The 16,785-nt window shown below is 40.0% G+C and overlaps 1 protein-coding gene across 2 annotated transcripts in view; it reads left to right on the plus strand.

The window, feature by feature from the left end:
- The window catches only part of rngtt (RNA guanylyltransferase and 5'-phosphatase), a 115,310-nt gene that overhangs the window by 63,371 nt on the left and 35,154 nt on the right, over positions 1-16,785 (plus strand). For both annotated transcript variants that reach the window (XM_028440044.1, XM_028440045.1), the window contains one exon: positions 16,698-16,766. In XM_028440044.1, the coding sequence (XP_028295845.1) occupies positions 16,698-16,766 (69 nt within the window). The remainder of the gene's footprint in view (positions 1-16,697; positions 16,767-16,785) is intronic.

The raw sequence follows: 16,785 nt of genomic DNA on the forward strand, positions 1-16,785 counted from the left end.
GTGCAGACTTAAGATAATGAAAATGATGTAATATCAGTAATAATTCCATGTGCAAAATAAGAAAATTACTTTGACTTGCGTGATGAAACTGTCATATTCATACATGACAATTGTTTTCAAGCAAAACTAAGATACCTGCTGCCTATCCAATTAAAAACAGCCACTACCTACTTAATAAATGTGTATTTGAGGAGTAAAAACAGCATTGTTACAAGATCAAAGCATTCTGTGTCATAGGCCATAGCTATATATGATGTTTGTAAATCAATAAATTCAGTGTATAATTCTACTTTGAGATTGTTGAGCGCCTCTTACATCCGTTGATTTACGAGCACTCCTGCGGTCTGCTCCCCACACACAGGATGGCGGCACCTAGTAGCAGAACAGTCACTCCTCTCTATGAGCAATGAGGCATCTACGTATATGTTGTCTATGGGTTGATTAAGATAGCAAAGCTTTTTATATATTGGTTAATTTTATCCACAGAATGTCCGAAAAAAGAAGCCGATGTCTCTTTAACCCCGAATCCGTTTCAACCGGACATATCCGCCTGTGCGCATGTTGATCCGTTGCGAGTTGCTTTAATATCAGCTTTGTTTACTAATCCCTCTTTCTGCGTACAACTATGAACATGACAAGCAGCTTCATGTGCTGCTACAGACGGTACGTGCGTCTTTCTCCCGCTAATCGAAACACATCACCTGACTGTTTATTTACCACACAGCATCCGAACCCGGCCCGAGCCTGTGGTATAACGATTAAAGTTAAGGTCACGTTCAGCAAAATCTTAGAGCTCTAATGGCCGTATTCTAATACTTGTATTTAAAGCCAATATCAGCCAATACCGGTAGCATGGTGATAATGTCGTGTATCACTTTACTAAGCATTTTGGGGATCTACGTGTTACTGAAGAGCAAATGTTCTTGTTCTCCTGGTAACATGAAAAACTAAGTATTCATAACTCTACAAAGGAGAGAATAATGTAGTGTTAAAACAATCCAGTCGAAGTAACCTTTATATTTCAACAGTTTACAGATACCTATACAGAATAAGTTGGTTTTTACCCCTGATAACTAAGGAGGCGCCCCACTAGAGGCGAAGAGGATAAGTAAGTCAGTCCCCCCAATAACTAAGGAGACGAACCATACAGAGCTTCAATCTGCTGTGTGACAAGGGAGAAGATTACAAACTGAAAACTAGTGTTTACCTGCATGGCCAATTAGGGTTTGTTGACAAAAACCGAGCAAAACCTGACATTAGTAAAGAAAGGAAGATATTTTCAAGCCTGTGCACTGCCTTTTTGAAACATCTCTGAAGAAAATGAAGCATGCACGCTCTGGCAGACAATGTTTACACCTCACAAAAAAGGGCCATGCCTGGTTTTAAACAATCGATTCTGACTCTGCTACACCAAGTAACCCTGAAATATAAAAAGAGCTCCTAGAGCCACAAGCAGATTTTCATCAGTCTTGCCACATTTGTTTTTCCTGCGTGTTAACAACAGACTGTGGTTTATCCCACAACCTTTAACTCTCAAACAAATGGCCACGCTCTATGATCCAATTCAGGACAGACACCATGTCTTGTCCTCCCATACTGACAGCAGGGGGCTGTTAGAGCCCTGTGATTGGCTGTCTCCCAGTCATTACCTGCTCACTCAGGCTCTCAGCCCACTGGCTTTATCAATGTGTCTGTATGTTTGTGGTTTGCCTTTTTGTCTAGTGGTGATGGGGCAATGATGTGTGTGACTGAACCCCAGCCTCATCCTTTTTTGCGCTTACTTTCTTCACTACATATTTGCTGTGCATTTTCAAAACATTCCTTTGAAATGTATAGCATTTTTTTTTTACCACCACTAAGTCTGTTTTTCCATCATTTTACATTTTAAATATTTCTTTTAAGTTATTTATGACTTTTAGTTAGAAAAACTAAACATCTGCTGAGCAATACAGCTCTCCAATAAACATCTAATATGAACCTGTACGTGGAATCAAATAACATTCACTGCAGCAGCTCAGCCTCAAATGTAACCTACACACCATAATAATAACTGATATATTATTGTATTTTTTTTTTTCATTTTTATCCCCAAATCTTTGTTTTCGCTCGATAACCTTCGCACAGTTCTCCACCACTCATGACATTTGAGCTGATTTAGGTCATTGAACTACATTGGCTTTAAAACTCAATTCAATTTCACACTCTGACTTCTCATCAACCTGACCAGCTGCAGTCTCATGCCTCCTCAAACCGCTCTAATTATCCAAGATTTAATCTATCCCCACAATTTTTCTCTATTATAACACTTAATATTGTACAGTCTGCCAACTTTTTCAGGCCACCTTGCTTTGTTTAGTTCAAGGCACACTCTAATGTGGGTTTTTTAGTTTAAAAGGGAGCTGCACACAAAATTCGCAGACTCCTTGATGTTTGGATTGAAAGAAGCCTTAGGCGACATCCCTAAGGTCTGACAGGAATTTCAATCCATCTTTATATTATTTCATTCAGCTCCTAAAAATCGAAAGGCTTCAAAAAAGGAACACACTGAATATCAGTCTCGGTGCAGCAGAAGCGATAACACTCTTCAGGGAAAGAACAGTGGCATACTGATATGCTGCTGCATCATTATCAGGTCATTAAATGTTTTTGTAGCATTTATTTATTCACTTTAAATATGTCATTACCATAATGATGCACTTGAATCATAAATCGTTAATTTAACCAAATTAACCAGGAACAATAGATGGTTTAAACATCTGGTTTAACATCGTATTGGAGACATCAACGTGTGTCTGTTTCTTATTTTGTAATTACATTTATTTTTTGTTGTTGAATAAATTTCATTATCTGATTTGGTTTCAGTTTTTTTTCACACTGCAGCATTACAGCCACTTATATTGCAGCATCTAACATAGAAACAAGCAGCTGTGTATTTAGCATACCATGTGGGAAAACTAGAAGTCACTCTTTTCAGTTTAACCAAAGTAGAGAATAACCGTTTGCAAGTCAGTGTCAAGTGTCAATTCAACTACAAAGGGTAGATTGTTATGGTGGCCCAGAAGGACCAACAACACAACACACCAACAAAAGTCACAGCACACCAACAAAGAGCCACAACATGACAGTAAAAGTCACAACACGAGTTGTGAAATTGGAAAAGAGGGCATTATTTTCAAAATAAGCTACTCTGTGTTCAAGGCGGATTGTAATTCCATCCTTTGACTGAAGTCACCCCTGACAGAGGAAAACACCGACCTTCCGGAGCCTCCAGCGGGCCCATTTCAGACTCTATCCGAAAATCAAGCACATATTCGGACTCGGGAATAAAACCTGTCCGCTGATAACACATTTTACACAAAATTAATACTTTTTTCCGGCCCAAAAATTGTGCGTTTCGGCTCTAGCGGGCGCAGGTAAGACTCGACCCTAAAATCCAGCTCATATTCGGACTCGGGAGGGCCAGACCTTTCCGTTGATACCACGCTTGGCCCAATCAAAGTGCTTTTAGAATCGGATTTCACATATAAATATAGCATTTATTCACAGTAGAAACACAGGTATCTCGCGCGATTACACCTCAATTTGTGGGACCTTATGAGTCCTTCCTGCAACTGATATGCAGCAAAACCAGAGGTGGTGGGGATTGAAGAACAGCACCTGTTGTCCCGTGAAATGCACCCCCTTCGCGGGAGAGCGCACACACACTAACCCTGGATTTCCACTGGATGTGTATCTGCTCCGAAACTGATCCCCTGTGTAACTGCAGCGCAATCTGCTGTCCTGCAATACTCACCACCATATATGTGATTCAACCGTGGATAAATGCAATATTTATATGTGAAACCCAATTTTAAAAGTTCTTGGAAAGGTCTGGTCTGAATTGCGCCTGCTAGAGCTGAAAAAAAGTGTTCATTTTGGGTAAAATGTGGTATCAGCAGTCAGGTTTTATTCCCCCAAGTCCGAATATGTGCTTGTTTTTCGGATAGAGTCTGAATTGGGCCTGATGGAGGCCCCGGAAGTTCGGTGCTTTCCTCTGTCAGAGGTATCCAAAGGATGGAATTACGATCCGCCTTGATCAAGGAGTATTTTATTTTAAAAGTAATCCCCCTTCTTTTCTGTTTTCACAACTTTTGTTGTGACTTTTTTTGGTATGTTGTGTTGTTGACCCTTCTGGGCCACCGTAGATTGTGGCAGTCTAACCTATGCAAATAAAATTGTTGTAAACAAATGTTTTAAAGTTGACAAAACTGTAATACTGGTCAATGAAAAACTAAATTCCTTTACGTTGAAGTAGTAATACCAATAAAGTTGATTTGAAAATTTCAAATCGAGTGACGCTGTTTTGTGGCATTCAATCGACGATGAGCTTCTCCCCACATCACTCCTCCGGTCGTCATGTCACTGGAGTAGATGAAGCGATGAAGCAAGCAAAAAGCACCATTATCAAGCGGCTCAACGCACCTTAAGAGTTGCAATGCAAAGTTATCAAGTTGTTAGAAAGGCCCCAGAAGTAAAATCTGTCTCTGGTTAATCTACTCTAACATTTTCAGCCAATATTGAACTGCAGCTCATGGTTTGCAGTAGCACATTTGTTTGATTTCTTTCAGCATAGCTGGTCATGTGGGGAAAAACATCCACATAGATTTTCAAGTGGTAAAATTCTCAATAGCACCTTTTTTTGTCCGACTAAAACGACTAAAGTCTGACTTTAGACTCAGTCTAAACTGAGTTTAGCAAAGTTCCTTAAACTTTAGCCTGTTGAGCATTTTTTTTTCATGTGCATGTTTATTTTTTTTTATTTGACAAGACAAGTAGACTTGATATATTGGTAATGATGATGATAGGACCGCAGAAAAGGTCATCGGTGTCAAACTGTCCCCCGTCCAGGACATATACTGGTCCAGGGTCAGGAAACAGGCAGGTAACATTACTGCAGACCCCTCACACCCTGGACACAGTCTGTTCAAGCTCCTCCCCTCCGGCAGGCGTTACAGATCACTGTACGGCAAAACCACCCTTCATAAGAACAGTTTCTTCTCCTAGACTGTCACTCTGATTAATCTAATTTTGCGCAGCTTTGTATCCCCGTAATGTGGGTCCCAAGCTTACAAAGGTTAGGAGCCTTTGATAAAAGGCTGTAATCCTAGACCACCTTGGCTAGTGCAGGGTCAGTGGGCTCACCATGAACCATCCGTGATAAAAGTAGCATGCAAGCCTAAAATGTTTGGCAACCCCTGAAGTAGAATGAACTCTTTGATAACAAATAATATTGAGCCAACTTGCTAAATATTTTTTTACAAAACTTTTCTCATTCAAAAAATAAAATAAAAGCGACCAATTTTCTTACATTTTTGATATAGTTTTTGGAAAGGATCAAAGGGATTATTTGTGATTGTTTCCAAACACCATTGAAGAGGCTGAGATATCAATAACCAGCGTTCAAAATTTTGCACACTGGCCTTGAGTTTGACAACCCTGGTTTAAAAGAAAAATCATTGCATTTTCACATAAATCACAACCAAAACAAATCCAATAGTTGATTGAGAACTGCAACGAATGACATTTTTGAACCAGAGAAACCTCTTCACGTCTTTCACAATTTTTTAGTGTATATAAATAACCCATTTGCGTCCAAATGAGCTAGATTTCATATCAGCTTTTCAGATGACGAATGAAGAAAATTGAAGTTATTTTCAATGCTCGCTAAATTGTATTGAGGAGTGAGGTAGTTTTACAAGGTCTGATGTGGTTCACTGACATCTCGTGGCTGTGAGTTTTTGTGCTATGCATATGTTGGCGTAATGAAATGGTTTTAAAAATATGATTTAAAAAATTGACTTGGACATATTTTGGATCGATACGCTAATTGTGCCGTGAAAAATTGCGATATATCGCCAAAACGATTTTTTTCTTGCACCCTTAGTTAATAAGTTTTGTAATGGGATGAATTACAGCATTATGAGGTGTGAACAACACAATCTTGTTATTGTAGCTGTTAGACTATCACTTCCCCTTGATTCATTTGGTAACAAGTCTCTTCAGGAATAAACCCAAACCTAAAACAATGCAGAGAAAAGTGCTCCCATTGTTTCCACTCTGACATTTTTTACTCTTGGGTAAAGACGTTCCACAGCATGTTAGTGGTGGATTTGTTTCCGCTTTCCCGATTCTTCACTGGTGTTCGCAGTGAAAACTTGATCTTTTCATGTGTTTTTGCAGTTGGCCTTTACTCACAGAATCCAACTAAACCAAAATTCTTGTGTTTCTGATCATGGGTGTAATATGAAAGAAGGGCCAGTGCTCCTCTGGGTTATTCATCTGAGGAACCCTCCACACTGCGGCAGTATGTGTGTGAGTGGAAGTCTTCTTTCTGCTCCTCTCTCCATCCAAGGATCACTGTGCTCTCAGAGGCTGGTGGGTGGGTGTGCAAAGATGGCAAGAGAACTGAAATGGCATTCCCAGCTCTTACCGCCTACATGCCGCTCCCTCATAAAGGCATCATTTCTTTTTAGTTTGGCTATCTGCCTTCTGCATGTCAGCATGGTTTTCAAGCTTTGTGTGATCTGCTGTGTCTCATTCATCATTAGAAGACCATTGATGCTGCTCTGCTTTCTTTGCAGATGCAGTCCCTTGTAGAGTTAACGACGCCACTCGGTTTCATCGCGAACATTGTCTGAAAATGCTGGTGTTCAATGCCAAAGTTATTGTGTCAAATGATGCAGCGGCATAAGAAACATGAGATTTTAAGAGGCGTTCAAAAGTGTGGCTCTTGGGACTTCAAAACAAATCAGTTTGCTTTCTGTTCTCCAAAAGCTGAACCATACCAAGTGACCTTGTTGGATCACTTGTAAAATAAGAGGCATTACAGTTTGGAGCACTATTGTTTTATTGTTGTAGCTCTTTTTCCTTTAAACTCAACGTCTTGGGTGTACAGTGCTGTTTAAAATGTTATTAAAATATAAGTCAATATTCCTTTCATTCATTCATTATGGATCTAAGTAGTGATGCACCAAGGATTGTTTTTCCCTTCTCTTGGATAATGAATGACATTCTTGAATCTGAGAAACCTCTTCACGTCTTTTGCAATTTTTTCCCCTTTTTTGTGTATAAATAATCCATTTGCGTCCAAATGAGTTATATTTCATATTAGCTTTTCAGGTGACGAATGAAGGAAATGTAAGTTATTTTTGATGCTATCAAAATCTTTGCAACAAATATGGCAATATGGAGATCAGGCTCGAGCATTGTTTCTCACATGGAGGTACACGACGGCAATGCAGTGGGTACTTGAGAGAGAGAGAGAGGAAATTTAACAAATTAATAATAATAATAATAATAATACATTTTATTTAAAAGCGCTTTTCCAGACACTCAAATACACTTTACAGCATTAAAAACAAGAAGAGCATTGATAGAAGAGAATATGACATAGAGAAAAGAAATGAGTGAGTGGGTGGGTGGTTTAAATATTAAAAGCTGAGTGAAACAGGTTTGAGTAGTGATTTGAAGGATTGGAGGTCAGTGCAGTTGTGGATGTGGCTTGGTGGGGAATTCCATAGGATGGGGGCAGCTACAGAGAAAGCTCTGTCCCCCCAGGTTCTGTGCTGGGTCCTGGGGACAGTGAGGAGGTTTGCATCAGAGGAGCGGAGGCTGCGGGAGGGAGTGTAGGGGTGGAGCGGATCTGTGAGGTAGGAGGGGGCCTGATTATTAAGGGCTTTATGGGTGAGAAGGAGGAGTTTGAATTTGATGCGCTGAGGAACGGGGAGCCAGTGGAGGTTTCAGAGGACAGGGGTGATGTGGTCATGGGAGAGTGTCAGTCTTGGTCGTACCCCAGGTGTGAGATGACTGGAAATGCTAAAAACTATAGAAATACAGTAAATCTATTCAGGAGCCATTAAATCAGGGTTATCCAACCTTGGGTCGGGGTCCCACGTGGGGATGCCTTGAGTTTAAATAGGGTCGCCTAAAATGTCGACAATCTGATTTTTGAACATTTTTATTATTTTTTTTATTAAAACACACAATCTCAAACAACTGTATTTCTATCCTTTCATTTTGTGAAATATAAATCTAGTTCAACTAAAATGCAGTAAGAAAAAAAAAAGAAAAAAAAACATTATCAAAAACTAATTTGGGGTCGCCGGAAATTCTAAATATCAAAATAGGGTCACGATGCAAAAATGGTTGGGAACCACTGCACTAAATACTGTTCTCTTTCATAACATTTGTTTCAATGTCTCACTATGGGATGTACGCCCTCTGCGTCGTATCAAGATGTTCTTTCTCATTCCGCCAATCTGATTGGCCGATGAAAGATGTATTCATCCACCGTTGCTTGTCCCACCTCGACCTGGGCCGATAACAGATTTAGCTGGACGATATATTGTCCCACAAATTTTTTCATATAAACGATATTGTCAACATTTTTTTGGACCAAATTAACCACTAATGTAATGATAACATCATAATGCAAGTACACCCTTTCAAATGCAATCAACTTGTATTTGTCATTAGTAATTTTACCATTGTAATTGGAATGTCAAGAACTTTTAAATATTTTAAACAAATAAAACAATTAAAATAAAATGGACTCTGTCTCTGTTAACAAAAAATTGCACTTTAATAAATATCACAAACAAAAGCAATAAAATAGACCCCGTCTCTGTTAAAGGTGCAGTCCGCAACTCTCAGATCCCTCCCTCCCCCCCGCTGCTCTCTTGCTCTGCCTCCAAACTTTCCAAAGTCCCTCCCTCAGAGGAGCTTGTGTGTTAGTTAGTCCGACAGCAACATCACAGCAATATAACATGCTCTGTTAAAAGCATTTTACTGCAGCGCTTCTCTCTCTCTATGTACACACACCTCAGCAGCAGCAGCAGCAACAACACAGTGTCACTTCCAGCAGCCCACTCGGAGGCTGCTGCGCGCACACGAACAACACATGCACCACAGCGTTCTAGTGTAACAATTACAAATCAAACATAATGTTAATCTAGCAGCAGTATTTACCTTTGAAGCAGTAAAGTCGCTAATTCCATCTTCTACTCCTCCGGACCATACACTGTAAAAAAGACGGCGCTACAGCCCCAGGAAGGGGGCGGGGACTGTGCGCAACAGCTGTCAGACAGTCCATCAAACACAATCCTGGCTCTGATTGGTTCTTTTTTGCTTAGTCGCGGTGCATTCTGGCAATCTGCCAAAGGCTGCAGGAGCAGCAGGCGGGAGTCAATGAGCCTTTTTATTTCACACAAACTACTAGTTTCATGTAAAGATGTCCTTACATAGTGACAGCTTTAGCAAATATGACAAAAAGTCACTTTTATAAGAGTTGCAGACTGTACCTTTAAGAAAAAAAGACCTTAAATGCAAAACCACACACAACCAAAGCAATAAATAAAATGGTTCATCAAGTCTCTCTCAAAAAACTAAATTGCACTTGCAATAAATATTAAACACTCCGTCTTCCCCGAGCTGTTGGAAGCAGAACCAAACCAGTTCTTCAGCTAAACAAGAGTAGTGATAAATTTAGCTCCAGCTTCAACAATAGCTCCAAACGAAAACTGCTATATTTTTTAATTAGATGACCAACCCTATATGTTTTCAATAACACATCATAAAACAGCTGGTTTACCTATTCAAGATAAGATAAGGTGATGCAGAAATTGTGATGAAAATAGTCAGGAATGTTAATTTATGCACAGGGTTTTTTCATAGTTTATATACAAGGCCTATTTTGAATTTGGTCGTGATGCCATTTTAAAAAAAACGGGTCACCAGAAAAAAAGTTTGGGATCCACTGGGCTAGAGGATGACATCATAGCAAACTTATGGCGTAGTTCTAGTGTGAATGTAGTTGCACGTCCTCGGTGAAGCAGCCTCACAGGTTGCAGGCTATAGATTGGCACCCGCACCCCCGACTCTTATCCATAACAGATAAATATTCTTGCAGAAGACATTACAACAGTGTGGAGCTAAATCATTCAATCAAACCTTGTCTCTGAAAACTGATACATTTGTACCCTTGTTTTTAGTTCAGTGCTATGCTACATTTCACATTTTCATTTGTAATGGATATGTTTATTTGATTTGTGCTCTGGTAGCCTCGCAGACCGTGACAACCTGTCATCTCCCGCGCTACGAATGCATCTCGGCTAGACTTTTTCCAAATGAGCGTTCATATTCACTGAATACTGTGCTGTCTCCTTGTCAACCAGCCCATCTTATTGAAATATTAGCGCTTGTCAATGAGTGTAAATATCCGAGCAATGATAATAAGAATGTAATCATTTAGGTGTTTGCTGCTGTTGATGCACTCCGCAGTGTGACTGTTTTTATTTCAGCAACCACTGCTTTAGTTTGTCGTCATCGCATGAATGACACCTGATATCTACTGCGGTGCACTAATGCATTCACTCTTTACTTTATCGATCAAAGTACTTTCCATCTCGTCTAAAAATAACTCCCTCTGATCAGCACGCGAAAGTATTGTTATCACAGTTGTACAGAAAGATTAGCATGATTGCAGAATACGCTGAAGAGATTTTCTAGAAATCAGCTTTGATTTTCTCACCCTGTTTTTATAAATTTTAGTTTGAAGTTATGCAATAATCTCTATGAAGGTTCTGAGCCATATAGTGAAAGCTCTTCAAAGAAAAGTAAATCTAGGAAGCTGGTAGACTGTTTGAGGTTGGGAACCACTGAAATGGACATTATCCCTCAGCAGAGATAGCTTGCTCTGTAATACACACACAAACTCACTCACACACTCACTCACGCTGGTGTTATGTTATGGCAATTTTCTCATGAGTGATTTGGAAGCCATCAGAGGTTAGTGAGTCATACTGGTCTCCCATAGGAAGCCATCACAGCCATTTTCCATTTTGACAGTCACCAGCCGACCTCTACTGCAACTGCAGAGAAAAAAAAACAAATTCTGCAACTGATCTCCTCCCTCCCACTATAGGACGCTGATATAGTGGTTAGCAGTTCAGCCTCATACCAAGAACGCCCTGGTTTTGAGTCCCAGTGTAGACCTAGTACCATTTTTGGGAGGAGTCTGTGTGTTCTAATCATGCTTATGTGTGTTTGCTTTGAGTACTCAGGAAGTGAACTTTTCACCTTGTTTTCAAAAGGACATTTTTTTTATAGTATGACAAAAAAGTATATATATTTTTTTCCAAATCATGATTTTTTGACATTCATTAAATACTGTTAAAGTGTAAAACCACTTTTAAGTATGAAGTAATGTAGTTTATTGATCCTAGTCTCACTCTGCACATTTTAGTCTAAGTATTTAAATGTAGTGTTTTAGTAAATGTCAGTGACTGTGACTGCCCTCTATGGGTTGAATGCCGGCTATTACAATAGAATTTTGCTATTGGCTGAGATTAGATCAGTGACGTCACTAATCGTCACTGTTGGCCCCGCCCCTTCTAAAAAAATAGGCCTCAGGGAGCATTGATTGACAGCTCCATGTGGAACTGTGCAGCACTGTGGGGGCAGCGCTGGGCGTGTCTTAACTATTCTAGGAGCCACGCCCATAATCAAGACATTTTTTTAATTTCCCCCTATTGGCAGGTCAGCAAAAACCTGTGGTTGTACTTCCACTTTGGGAAAATGTATTACAGAGATTGCTTGAATAGTGTTAGTTTGTCTTAAATGCCACATTTTAGGGTTAATGACTGAGCAAAAGAAAAGAAATAATGAAAATAAGGAGCGAAAATGAACATATGGTGAGTGATCCTTCCTAAAGTAAGCTTCAGTATATGGTATGTTACATATGTAATTCATATTTCACATTGTTTACAATTGAAATAAGCTGTGATTTTTTTCCCACCATATAAATGCCCATGGTAATGTCCACCACATATTTATGTTTGCTCTTTCCTGTGATAGCCTACAATAAAATACCTTTACCTTTTTATTATGTATAATCAGGAAAACGCCATGGTGCTAACAGTGGGCTCTGTTCTCCCATGCGCATAAGTAAAAAAAGCCATGCAGCGGCGCTCTTTTTGGCTGTGCGCTATTCTCCCCCTGTACTTGTTAGTCGCTGCGCGCCTCCATCCCAGTTCCGCACCCTGGTTGGAGCGGCCCTGAAATGTGGGCATTCCCATTCAAATCTGGCTTTACACGTATTCTCCCGTTTGCTTAAGTTCTTTTCCTCTTACGCGCTTCTAACTCTGGAATAAGTGTCACACAAGCACGCCAAAGGATTGACCATCAGCATTTTTAATATGTTCACATTTACCAGTTCTTAACAAGACAAAATGTGTTACATTTATTTATATTTCACCCATGCTGCTGACTCTTTGTCCTGGAAGGGAGTGCGTCACAGAGCTCATCAGCTGTGTGTGTGTGTGTGTGTGTGTGTCGGTGCGCTCCTCGGCTGCTGCAGCTCATTACAATGAAACTCTGACAGACGTCAGACTGATTAAACTATTTTAACGTAAAGCCACAGTTTGATCCACTACTAAAGTAAATAACAAGTGAAACATTGATGACAGATGATGATGACGACTACTGCGCACGGATGCGCGCTGATCATATCTGAATGCAGGAATGTAAGAAGTTAATAAAATCAGGCTTTCCACACAAACAAACGGTGTTAATATGAGGGGTAAAGAGAGATTTTAACTGTGGCTCGGATAGAAAAATGTCTCCAATCCAAGAAAGAGAATTAGCAGCTTAATGGTACGTTCACACCAAACGGATGTCAAAATTGTGCCTCACGCGCATAGTTGGACACTTGTGCTCATTGAATACAGACTCTTGTCACCAGTGTTGAAGATGCTCGGGATGCACGTTGAGGGGAGGGGCTTCTCTGTTGCTGGTGGTGTTCATACAATGGATGATAATGTGGCGATCAGTTACGTTCATAATTCACCCAGTGACTGTGAAGTGGTGAAACATTGTGTTGAGAAGGCTGTGTTTCTGGTCGGATGTATTTAGGTGTGACTCAGTGTGTACACTGTAATGTCAGAGGACTATAGAGAAGTGTGGGTGAATGGAGAATAAAGTTTGGAGTTCCTTGCTGAACACGCCGCCTCTGACTCCCGTTCATCGACTCTATATTATCCAGAAAGTGGCTTGGCTTTATTTGCACCTTGGCTTCGTTTCTGGATTCACCAGAGCTGCGCTCGAACGAGAGTCTCGTTCCGTCTCTCCCGTGCCCAGTTTGACAACCTGATGACTGGCATAAGCGCTTGCATCTCCCACCAGGACCCCAACTACAGGCTCTCTATTCCAGCAGAACATTCTGTCCATTTGCCTCCGCCTCCGGTTAGTGTTTTTTTTTTCTTCTACTCATTATTCTGATACATCACGGTTGGGGAACGCTCCTTATTAGTCGACGCGCAGCGATATGCCCCAAAAGTTCAACATTCCCAACTCCAGCTTCGGCCGTGTTGGAAGAGCCGGACGCACTCCAAAAGCGTCCACCACGCGAAAAGCTTCAAAAAGCACCGCACAGGATGTGCGGGACGCACAGCGGGACCTCTGACGCTCCCTAGAAGTGCATTCACCATATATTGTGAATGTAAACCTGCCGCTTTTGACACGTTTGGTGTGAACGCGCCATTTGGAAAACTTGACTGACATCTCGCAGAGCCCTCAGTTTCAGGTTATGTTGTGTACGCCACAAAGAAAAAACATTTGAAAACTCCATTTTATGGAGTTTGCTCGGTGTGCAGAATGCATTATGCAAAAACATTCATCAAGACAAAATCTTCTTGAAGAAGTTGGAACAAATACTTAGCTGGAAAAAAAGTTCACCGCTGCATTTCTTACACACATTGCTCATCCTATATCAAATAATTTTGCAGCAAACTTTAATATCATCCTGACTTTTCTGATACTTGCACTGAAATTTTCATGCATTAGATCCTATATGTAGGAGTTGATGATAACATTGATTCTGAAAATATGATTCTCTCCTTACTTAAAAGCACTCATAAAACCGTTTGCCGTGCCGTAATGCACAGTCTTGTATTGGGTTTGCAAATGGCCAGTACATTACAGTGAACATTTTCTGTGGCATTTGATCCAACTTTATATTGATTTTCTGCATCTCAGGCAGGAGTATCAAATTGTTTCTGCACAGACTAATGCTCTTTCACATTAAGCACCATAAAAAAAAACTTAACACCATAACAATAATGTTTTTTGTGTGCAGTTGTGCGCACCTTTATGAGAAACGTTGCATTTCCATGCGGGTGCAGTTTCATCTAATTTTGGGGCTGCTTTTAAAGTATCGATTTGAAGGTCACTGCCTCCGTGGCGTTTAAAATTTCTACTTTTTTAAAATGGTCATTTAATAGTAATAACTGAAGACGGAGCTCTCAGCCAACCCCGGTGCCACTATTGCTTCGTCTTTCTCTGGTCTGCTGCACTCATCGCCTAAAACTTCTGCCAATTTTCACATTGTCATAGAAATTTGTGCTTCTCATCCTCGTAATGAAAAAGCAGCGCGGGAGAGCACGTAATAGTGTGGGAAGATTACGCTGAGTTTTAAAGCTGTTCTTTTAGAGTAAAACGTTTTTGGATTATTCATTTTGTGTCAAAGCGGCAAATATATTCATTCCAGTTGTATTATGATTACAGAATACCAGTGATTACAAATGTGCCTGATATCTATATTTATTGTGCCTTTAATTAATTGTTCAAATGTTACTGGTTAATTAGTTTACTGCTCATTTAGTTGCTAAGTTTGAGCAAAATATTACAAATCATTGTTTTCAAGTTTAATTAATTTAAAACATACCTTATTTGATTGACCGTTTCATCTTCTGTCACATCGTGTCAGAAGATTTGGACAAGACTACTAATCCACCACAGAAATCTGAAGGTAAACTTTGTAACTAGGAACAATTCTGCATCGGATCACTGACACCCTGCAGACATTAAAAACATCCTGTCCTATATATATATATATATATATATAGATACTAACTCAAAGGTTTAGTTAGGGCTGTGTGATATGGATCAAAACTCATATTTCAATATTTTTTCTCAAAATAGTGATATACTATATAAATCTCAATATTTTTAATTCAAATAAAGTCAGACCAGAAAAATCATTCTGGGTTAAATTTGCTGATGCAAAATGCCACACAGGCACATTTATTAACATACAGCTGCACAATATGTGCCACTTTTGGACTTTTTCTTCTAAGGGACAGCACGTGTGAGTGAGTTCTGTAGTGTGGCTTGTTTAGGGGAAGGTCTGGGTTAGAACACACTCAGGAATCCATCTAATTGTGCTTTTAATGCTTTTCTGAGAAGTAGAGAATGCAGCCACTCTTAAAACCAGTATTTAAATAGAAAATGAGCTATAAAAATATATATATTGATGTAGGCGATATTGTAATTTTCTATTTCGCCATAATAGAGAACTCGATATAGCTTGAATCTCAATATATTACTGCGCTCTAGGTTTAGCCTGTTATGTTAGCTAGCTAGCAAGATTTGAAAGTGTCACCTACTCTAAGCTCCACCCCCTCCTGTCAGTGCTACTTCCAAAGCCACACCCCCACAAAATTCAACTCACACTATTCAGCCAACTGGGCAGTCAGGGAGGAGGGAGGGAATGCAGGAATTGTGGGCAGTACATGAAATAAAGCCATCTGATTGGTTCTTTCCACGAGTCTGAATATTATGGATTGGTAAGAGTTTTTTTTATAGGAATGCAGCAGCTACAGGAGTCGGATTCTTTCCGTTCTTCGTTCTGACTACTGTACATAATGTATTGGCTACTCTCTCGATGGAAGGAACAGTTCATGAATAATAGCAAAAAGTCTCCCTGAACAGGGTAACAGACTACCGCTTACCATGCTTTCACACCAAAGAATTCTAGAATGGTTAAAATGCTCAAAATGAAATATCTGAGCTAAGTTTAAATGTGTTTTCAACACTAGAAACCATTAGCTAGACTATTAGATAGTGTGAAGCTCAACCTACAATAATCTTTAATGTAGAAACTATCAAAGATGTGAGAAAAAGTGGGAGTTAATTCTTACATTTTGTTGGGGGCCAAGCTGTGACCAATCAATGTTGGGTCAATTAAAAGTGATGTTATTTTTCTCCTTTCTAAAAAATCCGCAGAGTGAAAGTTTTTCCAGCGGAAAATCCATTACGCAGTGATTATCTTACAGTGTCATATCTTCTGGTCCTCATCGCAGATGGATAATTCAGCATTATTTTATCCATTCCAAGCTGTTATTTCTCCGGGTGCTGATGTGCTTCATGATGTAGAAAATGTGCTTTCACTGTACGGCAGCTCTGCCACGACCCCTGGCAATTGCTTTACAAGTACGGTGCTGAATCTTCCTTCTCTCCCACTGCAACAGCTGTGGCAGCGGGTGGCATTGGAGGGGGAGAAATGTGCTCTTTCCAGTCATCAGTGACTTAATGATTTTATTTTGGCGATTCTTGTTTTCAACCGAGGCTGTCAGGTTTCACGTATTGATTCCCATGTCCGGTGTCATAAATCAAAGAGATTAGGTATGTAGTTTTTGTAAAAGTCTCAGCTGGCTTTTGTTAAAACCTTGTCCCTGCTCCACGATGAGGGTGTTGGCAGGATCCATTGCTGAACATGACTTTATGAATCACTGTGATTTTAACTGTTTGCTGCCTGAGGTTTTTTTTTCTCCTTCTTTTTAATCCTTTAACTAATAATGCTGTCCCTTTTGTTTATTTCTCAGCTACTGGAAGACAGCTTTATGTCTCAGGTCAGCCATGAAGTCGACGGGCTTATCTTCCAGCCATGTGGGGTGAGTCGGATTCAGATTC

The sequence above is a fragment of the Gouania willdenowi genome, chromosome 24, assembly GCF_900634775.1.
Source record: "Gouania willdenowi chromosome 24, fGouWil2.1, whole genome shotgun sequence".
Lineage (NCBI taxonomy): Eukaryota > Metazoa > Chordata > Actinopteri > Blenniiformes > Gobiesocidae > Gouania > Gouania willdenowi.